Genomic DNA, 18,831 nt, shown 5'->3' on the forward strand with positions numbered 1-18,831 from the left:
GAGAAGATACTGTTATAACCAGGATCCGTATAGGACACTCTAACCTTAATTATTCATTGCATATAATAGGAAAAAGTGAGTCAGATAGCTGCAGTTACTGTGGAATAACAGAAACAGTTGAACATGTGCTCTTACATTGTGAGGCATATAATAGACAAAGAAAGCAACTTGTTGAAAAACTAAGAGATATGGAAATCAATGACATTTCAGTTATGAATATATTTCAGAATGCACAGAAACATCTAAGGGTTTATGGTTTTCTTCTAAAATATCTGAGAGATACAGATTTGATTAGAAGATTTTTTTTTATTATTATTTTTTATATTAGTAGTATATAATATGTTCGTTCATCGAGGCCTCACACTCCATCACAGTAGGTGGCGGAAATGCACCTTAAGCTGGTTTGCCAACCGCAATTAAACACAAAAGAAGAAGAAGAAGAAGCTCACGCAGCACATAACAAGTCGACCACGAGCACCACCAGGCAAGAACTTCACTTCAGCCAAAACAGATTCTCAGGCAGCGGTAATAATCTTAATATTCGTATTGCAATAGTGTAATGAATGTAGAATATAGACTGTTTCGAGTAACACCGAGTAACAGTCTGCACTCACAGCTGACAGCAGATCATGCGCAGTCATGCACAGATCTGAGATGAGCTAGAGTTCATCAGTGCATTGTGTTTTTGAATATATGGTTTATGAGGACGCATTGTGTATTATTGTTAATGTAAAATGTGTATAATGGCATTGGTATTACAATGTAAACATTGTTTATGAGGACACACAAACATACTAAACGGTGTTTGCCATTAGTTCACTGTGAGGGTAGGGGATAGAAAATACATATGAAACTGTTGGTGAAATTCAGAGAGAAACAACATAGGTAATTCAGAAGGGTTGAGGTAAACTTCATTTCCCATAAGTCAACTTGAGAAACATTGCGACACAACGTCAGGTGTGTATGCTTTCATTGGCGTTTGAGGACGATTACGCAGCATGATATGCTGTGGAAAGAGGGACTTTTAGTTAAATTAGACAAGATGTGAATAAAAGGAAAAATGTACAATTGGATTATAGATTTTTTGATTAATAGGACCATACAAGTAAGGGTCGGAACAAGTTATTCTAGGACTTACTCAACAGATAATGGGACCCCACAAGGAAGTGTGTGTAGCCCAGTTTTATTTAACATAATGATAAATGACATATTTTCAATGATTGGACAAGGATTTGGTAAATCTTTATATGCGGATGATGGTGCCTTGTGGAAAAGGGGAAGAAATTTAGTATTTGTGGAAAGTAGTATGCAGAAAGCAGTTAATGAAGTGGAAAAATGGGTAAATAAGTGGAGTTTTAGACTGTCAGTAGAAAAAATGCACTCACAGCTGACAGCAGATCATGCGCAGTCATGCACAGATCTGAGATGAGCTAGAGTTCATCAGTGCATTGTGTTTTTGAATATATGGTTTATGAGGACGCAATGTGTATTATTGTTAATGTAAAATGTGTATAATGGCATTGGTATTACAATGTAAACATTGTTTATGAGGACACACAAACATACTAAACGGTGTTTGCCATTAGTTCACTGTGAGGGTAGGGGATAGAAAATACAGTTCGTACGATATAGTCTAAAAACCATTACGCCTCTGGAGAGTCCCCGTAAACCACATATACAAGTATGTGTATGTTTGTGTAAGTTTCATTCAGACTGTCTGTTCATGTTCATGTGTGTTGAGGTGTTGATGATGGCAGTGGACTGGGCTGGATATGGATATGCAGCACTAGTAGCATCTGGAGGAGTCATAGGATATGTCAAAGCAGGTAATGAGAAAGCTCAAGAGATTATAATTTATATAGAGTTTACATGATTAAGAGCCCACACTTTTTTGCTGGTCATTGCTTGTCAGGCTGGTATGACTGGCTGGCACTTGTCAAACTGGGAAACTGGATAAAAATTGATCAGCATAACCGGCTAAACACCAGCTTGATCAGATTTTACACCACACATGCACCAACTTTATGCCATTTTTAACAAAAACAAAGTTCTTTAATCCTTTCTTTTCTCACAAATTTGGTTGGTTCCTCTATGTTCAGTGAAAATGGCATACACCTTGGAACCAGAAAACTGTGCATGATCTTTAAAAAAAAAAGGCCTTAAGGTCGTTGTTAAAAAAAAAAAAAAAAAAAGTGGATAATAACATAAACATCTAAATGTTAAAAACACTTTGTTCTGTACTCTGAATTCCTTATGACACTTTATACAATTTATATAGTTTATCAAGACAGTGTTTTAGTATATTTTGTTTTAATTATTTTGTCTTGCAGGCAGTGTCCCGTCCCTGGCAGCAGGGCTGCTCTTTGGTGGTTTGGCTGGTTTTGGTGCTTACCAGACATCACAAGATCCCAAAAATATTTGGGTGTCTTTAGGTGTGCATTTTTTCATGCATTGTGCAATTATTATATTTTTTTGCAGTCGAAAAGTGATCTAGAGGCAGTATTGGCGTGTTTGTTTTATATAACACTACGTGTCATCAATGTTTTTCCTCTCAGCTGCATCTGGGACACTTGCTGCTATCATGGGAAAGAGATTCTACAACTCACGCAAAATCATTCCAGCTGGTCTCATCGCTGGAGCGAGGTAACTAACACACATTACAGTTCATTGTCTAATACAGGGTTTCCCTTTTTCTTGGATGATAGAGCTCTCGACTGTTAGTAAAATATTTTAGTTAATTAACAACTAATAAAAAAAGACAAATGGGTCACATACTCATGCAGACTCCAGCCAAAAGTGTAAAGGGAAGAAAAACAGAAATATTAAAATTCTGTTCCTTCTGACCACTTTGTCCTAAATCTTTCAGCCTCTCCCTTACTCCAAAAACCTTAGCATGTTATTCATAACACAAAAAGTACCATAGTATTACCAACTTTTTTTCTTTTCCCCCATATGAATTATGACATGGTATTCATTGCAGTACCTTATAAATATTGAACGTATGAATATAGCAACCGTTCAATCAATGGTACCACCATTGTACCACCCCAGTATATTTCTGCAAGTGCGTTTTTCAGCATGTGTTGCAGCTTAAAATGCAATTTATCATTATTAAAATATTTTTTCTTATTTACTCTCATTAGTGTTGTTTACCAGAAATAGTCACATGGCTGCAGTCAGTTATCAACTTAAAGGCACAATATGTAAGATTTTTTTATTAAAATATCCAAAAACCACTAGAACAGTGTCAGCGCTGCTTTTTTTTCCCCACATACGCACGACCGGAAAGAGCGGAAAAAGCTCCGCTGCTTTCGAGCCGTGTGTCGTGCTCGTTCAGCGGCCTCGTTTCGCTTTGACGGCTTTCAGCCTCACCCTGCTTCATTCTACTACGTTAATAAATCATTAGCTCATCCATGAACATGATTTCTGCCCGAGTACCGTCGGATTGCTTCGACTGTGGGGATGAAGACAACTCCCATGATTCCACACTCAGTCACAGCGTCATCAAACTACGCCTTTGTTTATTTTGAATACGCGCCCTCTAGCGGCGAAAATTACATATTGTGCCTTTAAATCTAAAGGGCAAGTTCACTCAAAAAATGATTTACTCACCCTCCTGTTGTTTCAAACCTGTATGACTTGCTTGCTTCCATGAAACAAAAGGGTTAAAACTTTAGAAGAACTGTCATGCAGCTTTTCCATAATACCATGACTGTCAAGCTCCAAAAAACAGCACAAGTACTATCATAAAAGTTGTCAGTGTGCCTCATCTGCTATACATACTTAAAGTCTTCTGAAGTCATGCAACAGCTTTGATTAAGGAACAGACCAAAATTTGTCTTTTTTATAGAGTCTGATGAAAGAAGTTTAATTTTTGCCTGAACTATCTCTTTAAATGTTTCTTGCAGTGTCCTGATGCTGGCAAAACTTGGAGCCAGAATGCTACAGAAACCTCAGCAATCATAATACCCAAACAGAAATCACTGTCTGCTTTCATTCAAATATAATTTTCTTTGAACAACATGTCATTATAGCTCATTTTGTATAAAATGTAAAATAAAAATGTAGTTGTCAGGTGAATATCTGAATTAAAGACTTCTGTTAAAAACATGCCCATTTAATGCATATAAAACATTTACAAAACACTATTTATTGATTTTGAGTTCAGCCCAACCCAATCACTGCTATCTACATATGTTCATGTGGTAAAAATAAAATAAATAAAATAAAAATGAAAAAAGGGCTACTCAACATTAGGGATATGCCGGTATCAAATTCTCATGTTGCGATTAATTGTTAATGCTTTTATCACTGTATACAGTATTATCACGATATTGAAATTTAGTTTTAAAAAAAGTGCTGTCATAATACAGTATAACAGGTTTAATAACTTTTTTCTTATAACAAAAATAACTGAACATTTAAATGCAATAAAGCAATACAGAAAAATGTATAAAGTTAAAAGTTTTACACAGATTAAAGTGCAAAAGAACTATGAAGACCAATAGGTATCACTTTACAATAAGACCTCATTAGTTAACCTTAGTTAATGCATTAACATTCACAATGAGCAATATCTACATTTGCTACAGAAGTTATTAATCTTTGTTAAAAAAAATACAAGTCTTTGTTCATGTACCGTGATATATTGCATTACCGAATACCGGCACAAGTCTACTCAACATACAAGGAAATATAAATAACACTGCCTTGCAGTATAAATCACAGTAACACAAAAAAGAAAACAAGAATATATTTAAAAACTGCATACTATAAAAAAATGTCAAGGGTTACAAAAAATAAATGCAATATATCAGATATAGCTCTACCCATTCCATTGAAAATAAGGATTACAGGCATTGGATGCATAAACTGAACAAGACATTTAAAGATGAACAAATTGTTAGGTTTGTAAAAATCCATTGTACACAGATTCTTGTTTTTAATCGAACAATTAAGCAGCCTTGGGCTTAAGTGGTGTGGATCTATCCTAGCTGCTCCTCTTAGAAACAAAAAGATACACGTTTATACAATATTCACGAGTGTTGAAACAGGCCTTAGTTCTCACAGAAGCTGTAGCTCGCATCATATATATTAGCGATGGCTTCCATATTTTGCAGCCCAGTCAACCCGCCCATGCACTGGCTGAACCGGTGGAGCACGAGCCATGAGATTGGTGGAGTTTTTGCCCAGAGCCGAGTAACTTGTTCCTTTAGGTTGGGTTCGGTCTGCTCTCCTTTTCCATCCTTCATAATCTGATAAGAGAGAAAGAGCATTTCACACTTGTGCAAAATCAGCAAAGCTAGAGTTAAGAGCTACTTCTGAGAGGATTATGGTAATGAAGAGTCCAAAAATTAACACTTGCAAGGGGCAAAAGAGTTGGCCAGTAACTTAATTAGGAACTGCAACATCATTTGACCCACAATGTATGAACAATAGTCTGGCAGAGGTGATTAAAATCAAAGACCTTGCATTGGCCACCAAAATGGTAATATGAGGTGGAAAAAATCACCATGTGTCTTAAAGGAACACTCCACTATTTTTGAAAATTGGCTCATTTTCAAACTCCCCTATAGTTAAACAGTTGAGTTTTACCGTTTTCGAATCCATTCAGCCGATCTCTGGGTCTGGCGGTAGCACTTTTAGCTGTAGCCTAGCATAGATCATTGAATCTGATTAGACTGTTAGCATCTTGCTCAAAAATGACCAAAGAGTTTCGATATTTTTCCTACTTAAAACTTGACTCTTCTGTAGTTACATCGTGTACTAAGACCGACACAAAATGAAAAGTTGCGATTTTCTAGGCCGATATGGCTAGGAACTATACTCTCATTTCGGCGTAATAAACAAGGAACTTTGCTGCCGTACCATGGGTGCAATCGGCTGAATGGATTCGAAAACGGTAAAACTCAACTGTTTTACTCTAGGGGAGTTATGTACAGTTATGTAAATCCACCGTACAAACGATACAAATTAATTTTAATAAAAATGAACCCGGAAGGTGTCACAACGTTAATTTTGGACCCTAGAAAGAAGTGCTGACTAAGACTTCTATTGTTCTGAGATTTTACCTTCAGAGATCTCACTGACTGAAACTGTAGAGGAAGGTTTGGACTTTGAAGATTTAGCTTTGCCAGTTTTTAAGTCAGCAGTGGCAGAGAGATCAACTAAGAGCAGATATAAAGATGAGAGAGAGACAAGCAGAGACAGAATGAATGAATGAATGTAGAAAGAAACAGCAGATCTTAGAGCTCTAGCAACAGATGTGTAGAATACTTTTTACAAAGAGCAAGAACAAAAAACAAAAAAAGTTTACAAGGGGAGTTTAAATTTCGGAAGAATAAAAGTAAGTATAAAGGTGTGTAGGTTTTGTGGCTCTAGAGTCACCAAGTGGATTTCAAACTAGACAAACACATAATACCACCCCAAACTCGGCACTATTTGAGGCGATGGGGGGGAGGCTGTTTTCATCTTAAATAATAATGTGCCTCCTCCTACCATTGTTTTGGAAATTTTCTGGTTGGTTGGGCTGCTGAATCAAACAGAGAAACGTTTTGATAGTGCCTTTGTGTTTCCATTTGTCAGGGAAACGAACATACAAATGATAATAAACAAAATATTTTACATTTACAAAAGTTACACACTTCACCTTTAAATTTAATATCAGTATTGCAAAGCCAACATAAGTGTATCAGTATAAGAGTCTTTTCTAAGACTTTTTTTTAAAACCTGCACAAATAAAACTAATACCATATGAGCAGGGTAGGGCAATGTCTATGGTAACATATTGAACTGTAAAATTGCTGTAAAAGGCATGATTTACAGTTCAGATACAAGTTTTCACAAAAACAAAAAGTTTTATAAAATGATACACTTCACATTTCAGCCTTTAAACCATTTTTAATAAAAGTATTAATTATTATATTAATTTAAACAATTATTATCAATAAATTATATTAATTAAATAACATATAAATAAATTTTACTGTTTCGATTTTTATAATGCATTATCTTCTTATCGATCCACCAGTTTTGAGGTCCAGTAATGAACCATCCTCACCAGCCGAGGTCCGGACAATTATATAGGCCTACCTAAAAACATGAATTGATGGTTTTTACCAGACCAGGGTATGTGCAGGATATTTAAGCTCATGTTTAAGACTTTAAGACCTGCACAAATAAAATTTAAATGACTGTAAAAAGCATGATTTACAGTTCAGATAAAGGTTTTGTTTACAAAAACAAAACTATTTTTTAAATGATTAACTTCACATTTCAGCCTTTAAAATATTTTTTAAGTAAATTCAGGCAAAAGTATCAATTACTATATTAATTTAAACAATTATTATCAATCTATTATTATAGCCTATTAATTAAATAACATATAAATATATATTATACTGTCTTAATTGTTAACACTTTTCATAATGCATTATCTTCTTATCGATCCACTAGTTCACATTTACAACTCTGCGTGTTTGCTGGATAAAAAAACATGGGTTGATTTTCACATTTATCTGAACAAAAGCAGACAGGCTTATTAAAAAAATGCACATTAATTTTCTGCCAGCAGGAGGCGCTTTTGGAATGGCAAAAATACAGCGGTTTCCCTGGGAACAGCAGTAGGGTAGCACAGCAGCTGTTTTTGAAACGTGCAGCGCTCATTTTTATTCAATGAAATCATAGCCTTTTGAAGTTTAATTGTCACACTAAGCCATATCGCAATACTAGTCTTACCGGCGTCCCCAAATTTAAGACGTTTTATGGCCTTAAATTTGATGCAACTAAATTTAAGACTTTTTAAGGACCCACGGAAACCCTGACAAGCCAACATGAATGCAGCATGAAGAAAAGCATAAAAATTATGATTCTATAATGCTGTTCTAACAAACAAAGACAGGCAAAAATAAAATATTTGAGGATGAATTGTAAAACCGAAATCTTACGTGCATGCTGGTGTCCGAGAGGGGCGAGCTGAATCCTTTGTCCTACGGATCCATGAGATGCAGATTCACTCTCTGCCAGCAGGTGGCGCTTGATGTGTTTCCTGGTTTCGGCTGTAAACAAAGCAGCGCTGAACTTACGAACTTTAATATGCATTATACAGAGGCAAGATGAAAAGAAAAAATACCATCTAAACTTTTCTAAAGACAGTAAGTTCCCCTCAGACATACATTCATATAAACTCCTACACCTAAATGAATCGCGATTTGTTTAGCATCTCAACCGATTTGAATCGTCACATATTTGAATCGATTTTCAACCAGCTCGCAGTTAATCGTTACATCCCTATTTAGAAGCCATTTGTTTTTAATAAGTTCAGAACAATCTTTATGCAAATAAGCAGTGATGCAATGTGGCAACTGCCAATGAGATCTGAACATGTGATCGGTGTTCTGTGAGATACTCATCTCAAGCCATTCCAAGTGATCTGTATATGCGTACATGCAGGGATATTACTTAAAAAAAAAAATGTGTGGAAAGCCATGTCAGGAATTGTCAGCATTGTGAGCTAGTTTGATATATGCACTGACAATCATTCTTATTTATCTTATTTATGATATGATGTATTGTGCACCGCTGCAATTCATAAATAAAAAACAAATAAACACATGAAGTGACTAAATGCAACTGAAATGATACCTGGCAGGTATCTGGACTGGCGCAGGTAATGTTGTCTGGCTGAAGAGGTGCTCTGGTGACTAGAGTCTGGCTGGTTCAGTCTGCTGGTATTTGGTAATTTTGTTACAGTGCTAAATGTATAAAGGGGTTTCTGGTCCTTGGGCCTGCAAAGTTTTTCATAACAAAAAAATGAAAGCGTGAAATCTCAAAAGGAATAATTGAAACTGAAAGTACAATAGAGAAACACAAAAGCCCTGTTCTCAAACTTAGTCAGCAGCCATGATACTAGGCACACTCCCAACACAAAAGGCTGCTAAAAAGATATGCAGCAACATTAAGCAGCTTTCTAGACTAAACGAGGCCTCAGTACAGATTCGTATGGCCAGCTATGGACACATCATGCTAGAATGAGCTGGGACCAAAACAGTTTTTAACAAGAAGGATGTTCTTTGTGCTTATGGCCATCGATAAGTCAGACATCTACTACTAGCTAAATAGCAACTTTACCTTCATGTTCAGACTACAACTCTCCCTTTCCCCTAATGCCAGTGTGGTGTATGCTGATCTTTAAGCAGAAAGAGACTGATGCTAAATTTACTGAATAACATCAATCTAGCAGCCTCCTTAAACCACACCATTTTTGTTAATTTGGCCATGGGAGAACTGGTCCCAAGAATTTTTCCTCTGTTTCGGTCACATGATGGAGTTTGGGTTCCCTGCCACCGTCACCTTTGGCTTGCTTAGTGGGGTTCAAAAGACACTTAATATTCAGTAATATTACAGATTTGATGGCACTGACACTATCGGATGAGAACAAAACAAATGGAATTGAGCTGAATAATGACACTATTGTCTTCTTTAAAAATACTTTAGAGCTAAATCAAATTTGTTCATAATTGACAAATTATGTAACACTGACTGTTATTGAACTGACTCAAGCTGAATAACGACACTACTGTCTTCAGTTTAACTACTTATTGCTGAATTTAACTTCTTTCATAATTGATGAACAAACAGAGCCATGCAGAGCATTTCAATTCAAATGGTTAAATTTCATTTTGGATGCTTTGTTAGAAGGTCAGTACTAGACAGCAAGGCTGCTTACTAGGTTTCGGAATAGTGTGCTCATTGAAATGTGCTATAAATTAAATAAGTGTCAAAACTGTTTATGTTAAATTCTGAATGTAGTGATCATACTGTGTAGTAGTTTTCTCCTCCTCTGGGCCTTTGCTGGGTTTTTTAGAGAGGGATGCTGCGGAATCAGAACAGTCAGACTCATCCCAGCTGTCTGAGGGTTTCATGTTGGTCTGTCCCCACCTTCTTCGTCCGTTCTTCAGCCCAATCAAACTGTTCTCACCCCCGACCACCTCATGTTAGGAACACAAAGTACCATTGTGCTGATGTTCATTTAGGTAATCAAATTCAATAAAGAACTGTAACAGGTAATCTTTAAGTTTCATTTTTATTTATCACAATTTAATTTTGTCAAGAAAGGTAGAAATGGCTGAGTGGACATTTATTTAACTTATTTAACAGGGCTTATTTAACAGACTGTACCACATTATACAATTATTATTATATATTTTGGGTCATTTACGTTTTTATGCTTATGTACTACAACTGTGACACGTTACTTTGTAGCAAGCTCATATTTTTAAATCAAAACTACTTTTATAGGTGCATGGACTTCTGGTTATGGTTTATGTGTTACTGAAGTAATTCCTGTGGAAAAGGGCTGTATGGAAGATTGTGTCTTCCATGTCCCTTCATGGCATTCTCAAGTGGGTTCCAAGAAAAAATAACTGTATGGTTTAGCACGATTATCGAATCACAAAGACTACATTCATTGTAATTATAAAAATATGTGTTGGAGCAACTCGGTTTGCATTAAATGCTGCTTCACACAAGCTCCATCTCTGCAAGTGCTGCGAGTTTGAGTCACTTATAATGTGCATTTGAAAATGCAACATGCATTAAACATAATAAATTACATTTAAATACTTTATATTTATGGCCGGTAATTTTTCTTAAGTCAATGGCAATTGACAGGTGTGGCAAAATGTTGGTTTTAGGCCCTGTCTACATTTGTATTTACTGTAAAATAATTCCCTGTTCATATTTACAAACTGATAAACAAGGTGAAATCACTGTTTGTGATAATCAACAGTGTGCCACAGATGCAGTAAAACGAAATATAAAGTTAATAATAAAATACAAATTTTAAGATTTCGCTATATCGTGGCATAAAAAAATGGGAATGGGAATCTCAAGTTTTTCAAAGGTAATTACAACATTAAATTTGAGAAGGAGGTTTTGTACCTTTTGTGTGTATGGAGCGAGAGGGTCTGTCTGAGAAAGAGACTGGGGCAGAGGAATCTGCTGCAGTGGCTGATGGGAGTTTCTGCTTTGGCCTTTAGTCTGTGATGGCAGCACTGGTTCTAAGACAGACTGCAGCTCTGATCTGGGTTCACTAGGCAGGGTCATCTTTATCTGAGCCTTCTGTACATCAGGAGTCATGGGTAGGGGGCCCAGAACTTGTCCTACTTGGAAGTAGGGGTATCTGAGTGCCTAATAAGATGTTTATAAACAATTACTTACACAAACATTAATAGTCTTTATAAGAATATTTAAGATGTCAAAAATGAACTGAATTGAAATAAAACAAAGTGTCGAAAGGGTTATTATTTCACAATTGGTCTGATGAACCAAACCTATTCGAGTTCTACTCCACCCTACTGTTAAACTTTGCCCCCCAAAGTGAAGGCTGGCAACAAACTCCTCACAGTTAGATGTGGTCTTGGATAACACAAAAATAATTCCAAAAGAGATTTATTCGCAAGCTTCGGAACTTGGTAATAAATCCTCATATGCAGACTTCACCAGAGACAAATTAAGCAAGTGATCAGGAAAAATGAATCGAATGCCATTGTATCCAATCTGAGCAGCATAGACGACTTGATGTGAGCCTCTAAATATGAAGAGAAAACTCTTAAAATCCACTACGGGCAGATGAATAACTTGAATAGTGAAGATAAATCGTCTGTGCACGCATGTCCTTATGGGGTGTCAGTCAAGTGATGCCTCAGTGGGTGGTATCTGACAATAAATTGGCATGATTCTATACAGTCTTCAGATAATCGTCAAACTAGAGGGTGTCGAAGTGAAAATATGAAAGGGAACACCTTTCACACCAAACCAAATGAACAAATGTCTGACCTCAAACAGAATTCATTCTACACCAAAAGCTTTATTTTTATCAAAAAATAAATTACAATTTATATATACCTTTGCAGCAGAGGGTCTTTTCTTTGGGTCCCACTGGAGGAGATCTCTCATGAGGTCTACAGCCTCATTGGTGGCGTTGGGAATCAGAGTTTTCAGTGGTGTATGAACACATTGGGGGAAGCGGAAGTTCATTGCAGCAGCAAGCTGATAACCCTCCGGCCAGTCTGACTGCAGGGGAAAATAACATTTACTATCAAGCACGTTTTACCCATGATACTAAATACTGTAACAGATAAGAACCAAATCAAACACATCATAAACTGATCAAGACAATTCATTATTAAAGTCACATGTAGCTCACCCTCATATACAGTATGAAGGATGCCTGGAGTTCAGTAGAGATGTGCTCAGATTCAGAATATTGATCATATATTGATGAAATCCTGACAATGCACGCATCGATACAGCTGCTTCTGTATCGATCTTCATATGTCAGGATTTTATGGCCATACAGTGTTGCTGAAAATATGAATTGCTTCAAGACTGTAAGGCGTGCTACACAATACCCATATGTCAGTTTTTAACAGAAACAGCAATTCCCTGGTTGTATGATGAAATTAAGCTAGACATTCTGCTGTCACTCTATTCTGTGAACAGAGTTTATATTTCCTGTCATGCTTGGACATCAAGAGCAATTCAGTCATAAGTTACGGTAACCTGCCACTGCCTCTCCACAATGGGAACTTGTCTTGCATGTTCTGTAGACTAGAGCAATGTTTGACAATCACACCGGAGCAATCATGGCAGATTTATTAAATGGTGTGATGCATGAATGGGGAATAGAAGACAAAGATCCTGTAATGGTGACTGATAATTCCTCTAACCCAGGGCTGTCCAAACTCGGTCCTGGAGGGCCAGTGTCCTGCAGAGTTTAGCTCCAACTTGCCTCAACACACCTGACTGGAAGTTTCTATGCCTAGTAAGAGCTTGATTAGCTGGTTCAGGTGTGTTTAATTAGGGTTGGAGCTAAACTCTGCAGGACACCGTCCCTCCAGGACCGAGTTTGGACAGCCCTGCTCTAACCTGTCGGTAGCTGCAAAGATAGAAAATTAATTCCAGTGAGATGCTTTGCACGCTGTTTAAACCTAGCCACTCAACAGGCTCTGAAGGCACTGACAGTTTCCCATATTCTCACAAGAGTTTGGAGCATCACAACATTTTTTTAGGAAAAGTACTATTGGGTGCCATGTCCTGCATGACAAGCAAAAGGTACTTGGACTCCTTGAGCATAAATTGATGAACGACGTTTGCACGAGGTGGAACAGCATGCATGACATGTTGGAGTGATTCATAGAACAACAGCCCACAATTGCATTACTCTCAACAGAGGTGCAGAAAAATGCCAAAGATACATGGGCATTAACAGAGGCAGAAATAACCTGTGCTGAAGATGTAATAAATGCATTGAAGCCACTTAAAATTGCAACTCACATTATGTCCGAGGAGAAGACCTCCACAGTTTCTATTATTGCACCTTTGCATGCTCAGTTAAGTCATGGGACTCCATAGCCTTAGCACTGGATCTGTATTTTAAAGCACTGCCCTTTTTGAAGGAGGTGAACAGACAGGAGGTCTACACCCAAAATGGCAATGGAGGCATCACAGATTTCATTCAATTATAAATAAATAACTTAGTTAATATTAATTATATCAGCTAGTTATATTATAATGCTAATGAATGTATAATTGTATATGTGTTATTCTATTTTATAAGTTTATTAATGTGGTCTACATAAATTGGGCTACATGAGTTCTGTAAAAGTTATTAATTAGAATGTCAAATCCTGGATCCTGTTGCGAATCTGACAAATCTGTCCCCACCCTGCCAGAAAAATATGTGGGCTCCTTTGTTTTTGAGGACTTATTTTGAGATGCATTTTCCCCTCCTAAAAGACAACATTCACAGCTGTCACTGTATAATCAGGCAGAGGATGAAGTCAGGAAATAAAAAGACACAGAGCCTCTTACAGGGGATCCACTCATCTGGTGAAAGGAGCAGTGTTTTCCCATTACTATCAAACTTGTCAAGATGTACCCTCTGCATTCCTGGTACAAGTGTAGCAGTAGAGAGGGTGTTCTCCACTGCTGGAGAGCTCTTAACCCTGAGCATGTTCATCAGTTAAAAAAATAAATAAATCTGAAAATGCCTTAGTTTTGTAAATTGATTTCAACATAATGTGATGAACTGAATTTGTTTGGTGCACATTCCCACACTTGAAACCAAAATGTTATATTAGGAATTAAAATGTGTATTGTTTGAGAAAAGTAAGTTATGCTTCAGTTTTGTTACAGTTCATGCTTTTTTGGTATACGTTTTAAGTATTGTTTAGTCATTAAGCCTTATGTCACACTTCAGCATTTGAGAATATTTGAAACTATAGTAATTGTGGCAGTAACCTTAAAAGCAGAAGGAAAAGCTAATTCAAGTAGTTTTTTTTTTATTCAGTTAATCACAATTGTTTTAACACTATTCAATGCACAATAAACATTACTGTTTATATTACTGTTACTAATTAACCTAGAAAAATGCATTCAAAATGTACCTGTATCATGACCTTGTTGGTGTTTCAAAGCTCTACAAGCCAGTTTCTACAGGCCCAAAATCTTATGCCTCACCAACTAATTTTTTCCAGTCTACCTTGGGCTGTTGATCACTTGAGTCTCTTGACCACTCCAAATTTCCTGATAAAGTTTTTTCATCTTCACATTTGATCATACCTTCTTTACTGTACCAAGAACCTGGCAGATCTTGAAGATCTCATCCACCTCACTGTTGCCAGGAAACAGAGGTCGAAGCGTGTAGAGTTCAGCCATGATGCAGCCTACTGCCCAGATGTCTATTGGTGAGCTATACACTGGTGACCTCAATAACACCTCTGGAGCTCGATACCTGGACACAAGCACATAAGACAGAACTTTGAAATGCTCATATTTCAGCCAGTAGGGAAAACCATGACCAGTTGGACACTAGCACATTCACGCATTGTTCTTAAATGATCAAAGCTGATCAATATATAATATATAGTAAAAATTGATCATATATAGTAAAAATTTACTAATTTTATATATATATCCCACTTATGACTTTTGATTGAAACATAATATACCTGTCAGAAGAATTGGTACCAGATAAAAGTGATTAATGGTACTACTACTATTGGCATGTATATGTGTTTCTTTTACTAGAAGATAATGGGTAGATTTGTATTATAAAATTACACAATGCTCTCTGCCCTCCCCTAATACTATGGCCATGTCTCAATACACAATTTACCTAGCTCCACAGTAGTAGAATATTTTTAATTTTGCTGGTTTATTTTTCTGTGTGTTTGTCAGGTTGTGAAATTGCACATTTTCACAAAAAAAAAAAACATTGATACTTGGATTGTGTACACAAAATTAACACCTGTTATCAGTCCAATCCAGGTAATTTTATGTTCTTACAAAAAATATTTTCATATCTTTTGGGTCAAATTTTTCAGCGAGGGGGACTAATTTTGAACACACCATGAATGCGTTTGACTAGTTTCTTAAATAATATATATATATATATATATATACATACATTTTTTTTTTTATTAATTAATTAATTTTTATTTTAAAATGGGCTTTCATAAGCCACCTTGTCTGGTGGACAATAAGGCTAATTTCCCTCCTTGACTGTGGATGTAAAATAACTTTGATAAACATGTCACATATCACTATTATAAATGTAATTGGGGACTAAATAAAGTTCATAACAGTGTTATGAAGATCTTTAGCGCATTAGAGAAGAACAAATGAAAGTATAAGAAAATCTTACCATGCTTGTGCACAAATGCCAAACCAGAGAGAACTTGAAACATGATGTTCCTTATTTCATTCTCAGAAAACATCTTATTTTCCCTGATGTCAGAGAATTTCACACACAAAAGAGACACAGAAGAGAAAAGAAAAGAGAAACAGAGACGAAGGATAAGAAAAGAACAGCCCTGCAAGTATTTCACCCACAAGATGTGTGAGACTCCGTGCTTTTCTGTTTGATTACAGCTATTAATAAGGTGCTTTAAGTTAAGAAAGCTACCGCTGAAGAAGCATTAGCTTCTTTGAAGGGATCACATCATGGAAAAATAAACTATATTTATTTTAAGAGGTCATTGTACCATGAAAACATACTCCAACTTGCAGAACTCAAAACACCATCTTCAGTACAAAAAAAAAGAAAGAAAAAAACCTTTGGGGTATTACGTGTCAAATCAACCATTTTTGATTTTGTACATTTTTTTTTTTCTTAAAAAAAAACAAAAAACAGAAATGGTAACAAAAGCTAAAACATTATAATACATCATCATATATATTTTACGGAGTAATTTGGTTTCAAATCTCAGGTAAAAATTATAATTTTGTAATAGTGGATTACTTGGTAAATATACACCCATGACATTTAATATTTTGGATACTATTAATATTCTAATATTGTTTTCTTAATTTTTGTATTTGTTTGTACCAGAACAAAAATAAATAAATAAATTCAAAAACATTATGTAAAATGAGATAAAATCTGTCAAAAGGTTGTCTCTGGATGTGAGTAGCACCTGCTTCTCATATCTTTCTGATAATTATCAACAGTAAGGCTAATTCACACTCCACCAACAGCACCGACCAACGGCAAATATCACCAGATTAAAGTATGTCACTTCTCAGACATTCCATGACCCAAATGAATGGCGAATCACGTGAATGAACATGTTCAGCGAAAACAAGTGCTGACCAGCAACAGATGCCAACAGGGGTATCCGACAAATCCTGACAAAAGTGCCCATTGCCGTTGATCAGCATTTGTTGGTGTAACGTGAATTAGCCTTTAGATAGGAGTAACTTCAATTTATTTTTAATAAGATCCCAATCCATTTTGGCTACCATAAAGCACTGACATGGAAGGCTCGAAGGCACTAACATTATCAGTGAACTTCAGAGGGGAAAAATATTTTAATAAACATGATGTGACCCCTTTAACTGCTTATAATACAATGGGTCTGAAGGGAAGACATGGGCATTTCAGATTTTATGGGATTTAGTTTAACATTTTGGCAGCAGCGGAGATACTCACACATCCTGTCACCACATAGATACAAGAACAACTGAGTCTTCAGCAGAAACAGTCCCAAGATTCAGTCTGTAGTAGGTCCTCAGACATCTGATACAGGACTCAAGACTCAGTTGTTCTAGTTTGTTGGACACAAATATGACGGCCCTGTGACCTACCATGCTTATGAATAAATGACAGTCCCTGCAATATCTGAAAGCTTATATTCCTGACGACTGACTCTGGGAACAATTTGGTTCTGGAGACAGAGAATCAGCACAGCTGTCAAAAAGTGCCGTTCATCAAGCACAGTGACAACCATTTCAAAATGTTTTGACCAAGGTTGAGTTTAACTTCAAGGGATAGTTGGAAATGGCCAAACAAAAAAATTACTTACCATCAAGTTGTTCCAAACTTGTATGAGTTTCTTTCTTGTGGTTAATCAAACAGTTTCTGGTCTCCATTGACTTCTATAGTATTGTTTTCCATAATATGGAATTCAATGAGGGCCTGCAACTGCTTGGTTACCCACATTCTTCAAAATAACCTTTTTATATTCAACAGAAAAAAAGAAACTATAGATTTGGAACAACTTGAGGATGAGTAAATGTTGACAGAATTTTCATTTTTGGGTGAAATATTCCTTTCATTTGTATATCAAAGGCATCATGGGGACTTAATAATAGGAAATAGCAGATGGAATATAGAATCTCTTCATACCTGTCTTTCATGAGCTGGTAGAGGTTTTCTTTCATGTATTCAAAGACAAAGTACAAGTGATCATTCTCTCGTATCACCTCCTTTAACTTCACCACATTAGCATGATTCAGTTTCTTCAGTGACTGCAACATAGAAATTAAGAACACTAGCAGAAACACTATGAATCCCCAGATTTTACAGGTGTGTCTGTGTCGGTTTACACCATGTCTTAACCAGCTGCGACAACAATATTTGACACCCAAACATTATATTTCTGCAACATCACGGCTGGGGGCAAGAATAAAAAAAAAATAATAAATAAATATGTACCCAATGACAATGATAATCTCAGGTACTGATTATGTGCTTTGTATAATCTTAAGGTTTAATTTTAGTTCGAATATCATTGTGCGGGATATTCCATAAAAAGTGACAATAGATAATATACATCATAGTTTGAAAGTAAAGAAATTAAGGAAAGAAGAACGGCCAAACTGTGAACTCTGTGTACAAACAAGTATCTGTAAATATGTACATATTTCTAATAATGTTAAAGGTGACATATCATGAAAATCTGACTTTTCCAGGTTTTGAGTGCTATAATCAGGTCCCCGGTGCATCTACCAACCAAGGAAACGTGAAAAAGATTAACCCAGTAACTTGTTTTGTTAAGCCTTTTTCTGCAAGCGTCTGAAAAAACAAGCGCGTCTGATTTCGCTCCCTTGGTGACGTGGCAAGGGGATCTCATTATAATATTACCACCCCTTAATCTGTAAGTTTTCACCCACGGCGCCGTCAATTGATTTTGCAAGCGACAACGGTGTACCAGTTCTAATGCCATGGCGAAAGTTTGAGCAAAACATGCTAACTGTTCTGCCTTTGGCTGCACAGACGAGCACAGAACACTACAGTCCCATCCTCAGAGGACACAAGAGAGCAGTGGATTTATTAATTTATTTAAAGGGGTCCTATTATGCTCTTTTACAAAGTCTTGATTTTGTTCTGGGGGTGTACTAGAACAGGCTCTCATACTAGGTTGTTCGAAAAACACATTATTTTTCACATATTTTACATTATATTACATTACCTCTCTCCCCAGTCTGGCATGAACGGCTCGAATAGTTCCTGTATCAAATGAAGGCCCGCCTTCTGAAATACGA

At 36.4% G+C, this 18,831-nt stretch overlaps 2 protein-coding genes across 4 annotated transcripts in view; one reads left to right on the forward strand and one right to left on the reverse strand.

Moving 5' to 3' along the window:
• The first annotated feature begins 413 nt into the window (after positions 1-413).
• On the forward strand, positions 414-4,108 carry LOC107671380 (transmembrane protein 14C). 3 transcript variants are annotated; one of them, XM_016464296.1, is made up of 5 exons: positions 414-525; positions 1,742-1,826; positions 2,331-2,432; positions 2,556-2,643; positions 3,909-4,108. In XM_016464296.1, exons 2-5 carry the CDS (start codon positions 1,748-1,750, stop codon positions 3,964-3,966), a joined length of 327 nt encoding a protein of 108 aa, XP_016319782.1. In that variant the 5' UTR covers positions 414-525; positions 1,742-1,747; the 3' UTR covers positions 3,967-4,108. The 3 variants fall into 3 exon arrangements, with proteins under 3 accessions (XP_016319782.1, XP_016319781.1, XP_016319780.1); XM_016464295.1 differs by having other exon boundaries at positions 414-523; positions 1,731-1,826; XM_016464294.1 differs by lacking the exon at positions 414-525 and having other exon boundaries at positions 1,703-1,826.
• Positions 4,109-4,676: 568 nt separating this feature from the next.
• Positions 4,677-18,831, reverse strand: part of LOC107671376 (serine/threonine-protein kinase MAK-like) — a 27,407-nt gene continuing 13,252 nt past the window's right edge. Inside the window, exons 4-13 of the mRNA XM_016464285.1 lie at positions 17,693-17,814; positions 15,649-15,792; positions 14,626-14,797; positions 11,908-12,075; positions 10,942-11,190; positions 9,820-9,989; positions 8,644-8,786; positions 7,947-8,057; positions 6,072-6,167; positions 4,677-5,255 (exon numbers count right to left, since the gene is read on the reverse strand). Of these exons, the coding sequence (XP_016319771.1) occupies positions 5,095-5,255; positions 6,072-6,167; positions 7,947-8,057; positions 8,644-8,786; positions 9,820-9,989; positions 10,942-11,190; positions 11,908-12,075; positions 14,626-14,797; positions 15,649-15,792; positions 17,693-17,814 (1,536 nt within the window). The 3' untranslated portion in view covers positions 4,677-5,094. The remainder of the gene's footprint in view (positions 5,256-6,071; positions 6,168-7,946; positions 8,058-8,643; positions 8,787-9,819; positions 9,990-10,941; positions 11,191-11,907; positions 12,076-14,625; positions 14,798-15,648; positions 15,793-17,692; positions 17,815-18,831) is intronic.

The sequence above is a fragment of the Sinocyclocheilus anshuiensis genome, unplaced genomic scaffold (genome assembly GCF_001515605.1).
Source record: "Sinocyclocheilus anshuiensis isolate Anshui unplaced genomic scaffold, SAMN03320099.WGS_v1.1 scaffold2984, whole genome shotgun sequence".
Taxonomy (NCBI): domain Eukaryota; kingdom Metazoa; phylum Chordata; class Actinopteri; order Cypriniformes; family Cyprinidae; genus Sinocyclocheilus; species Sinocyclocheilus anshuiensis.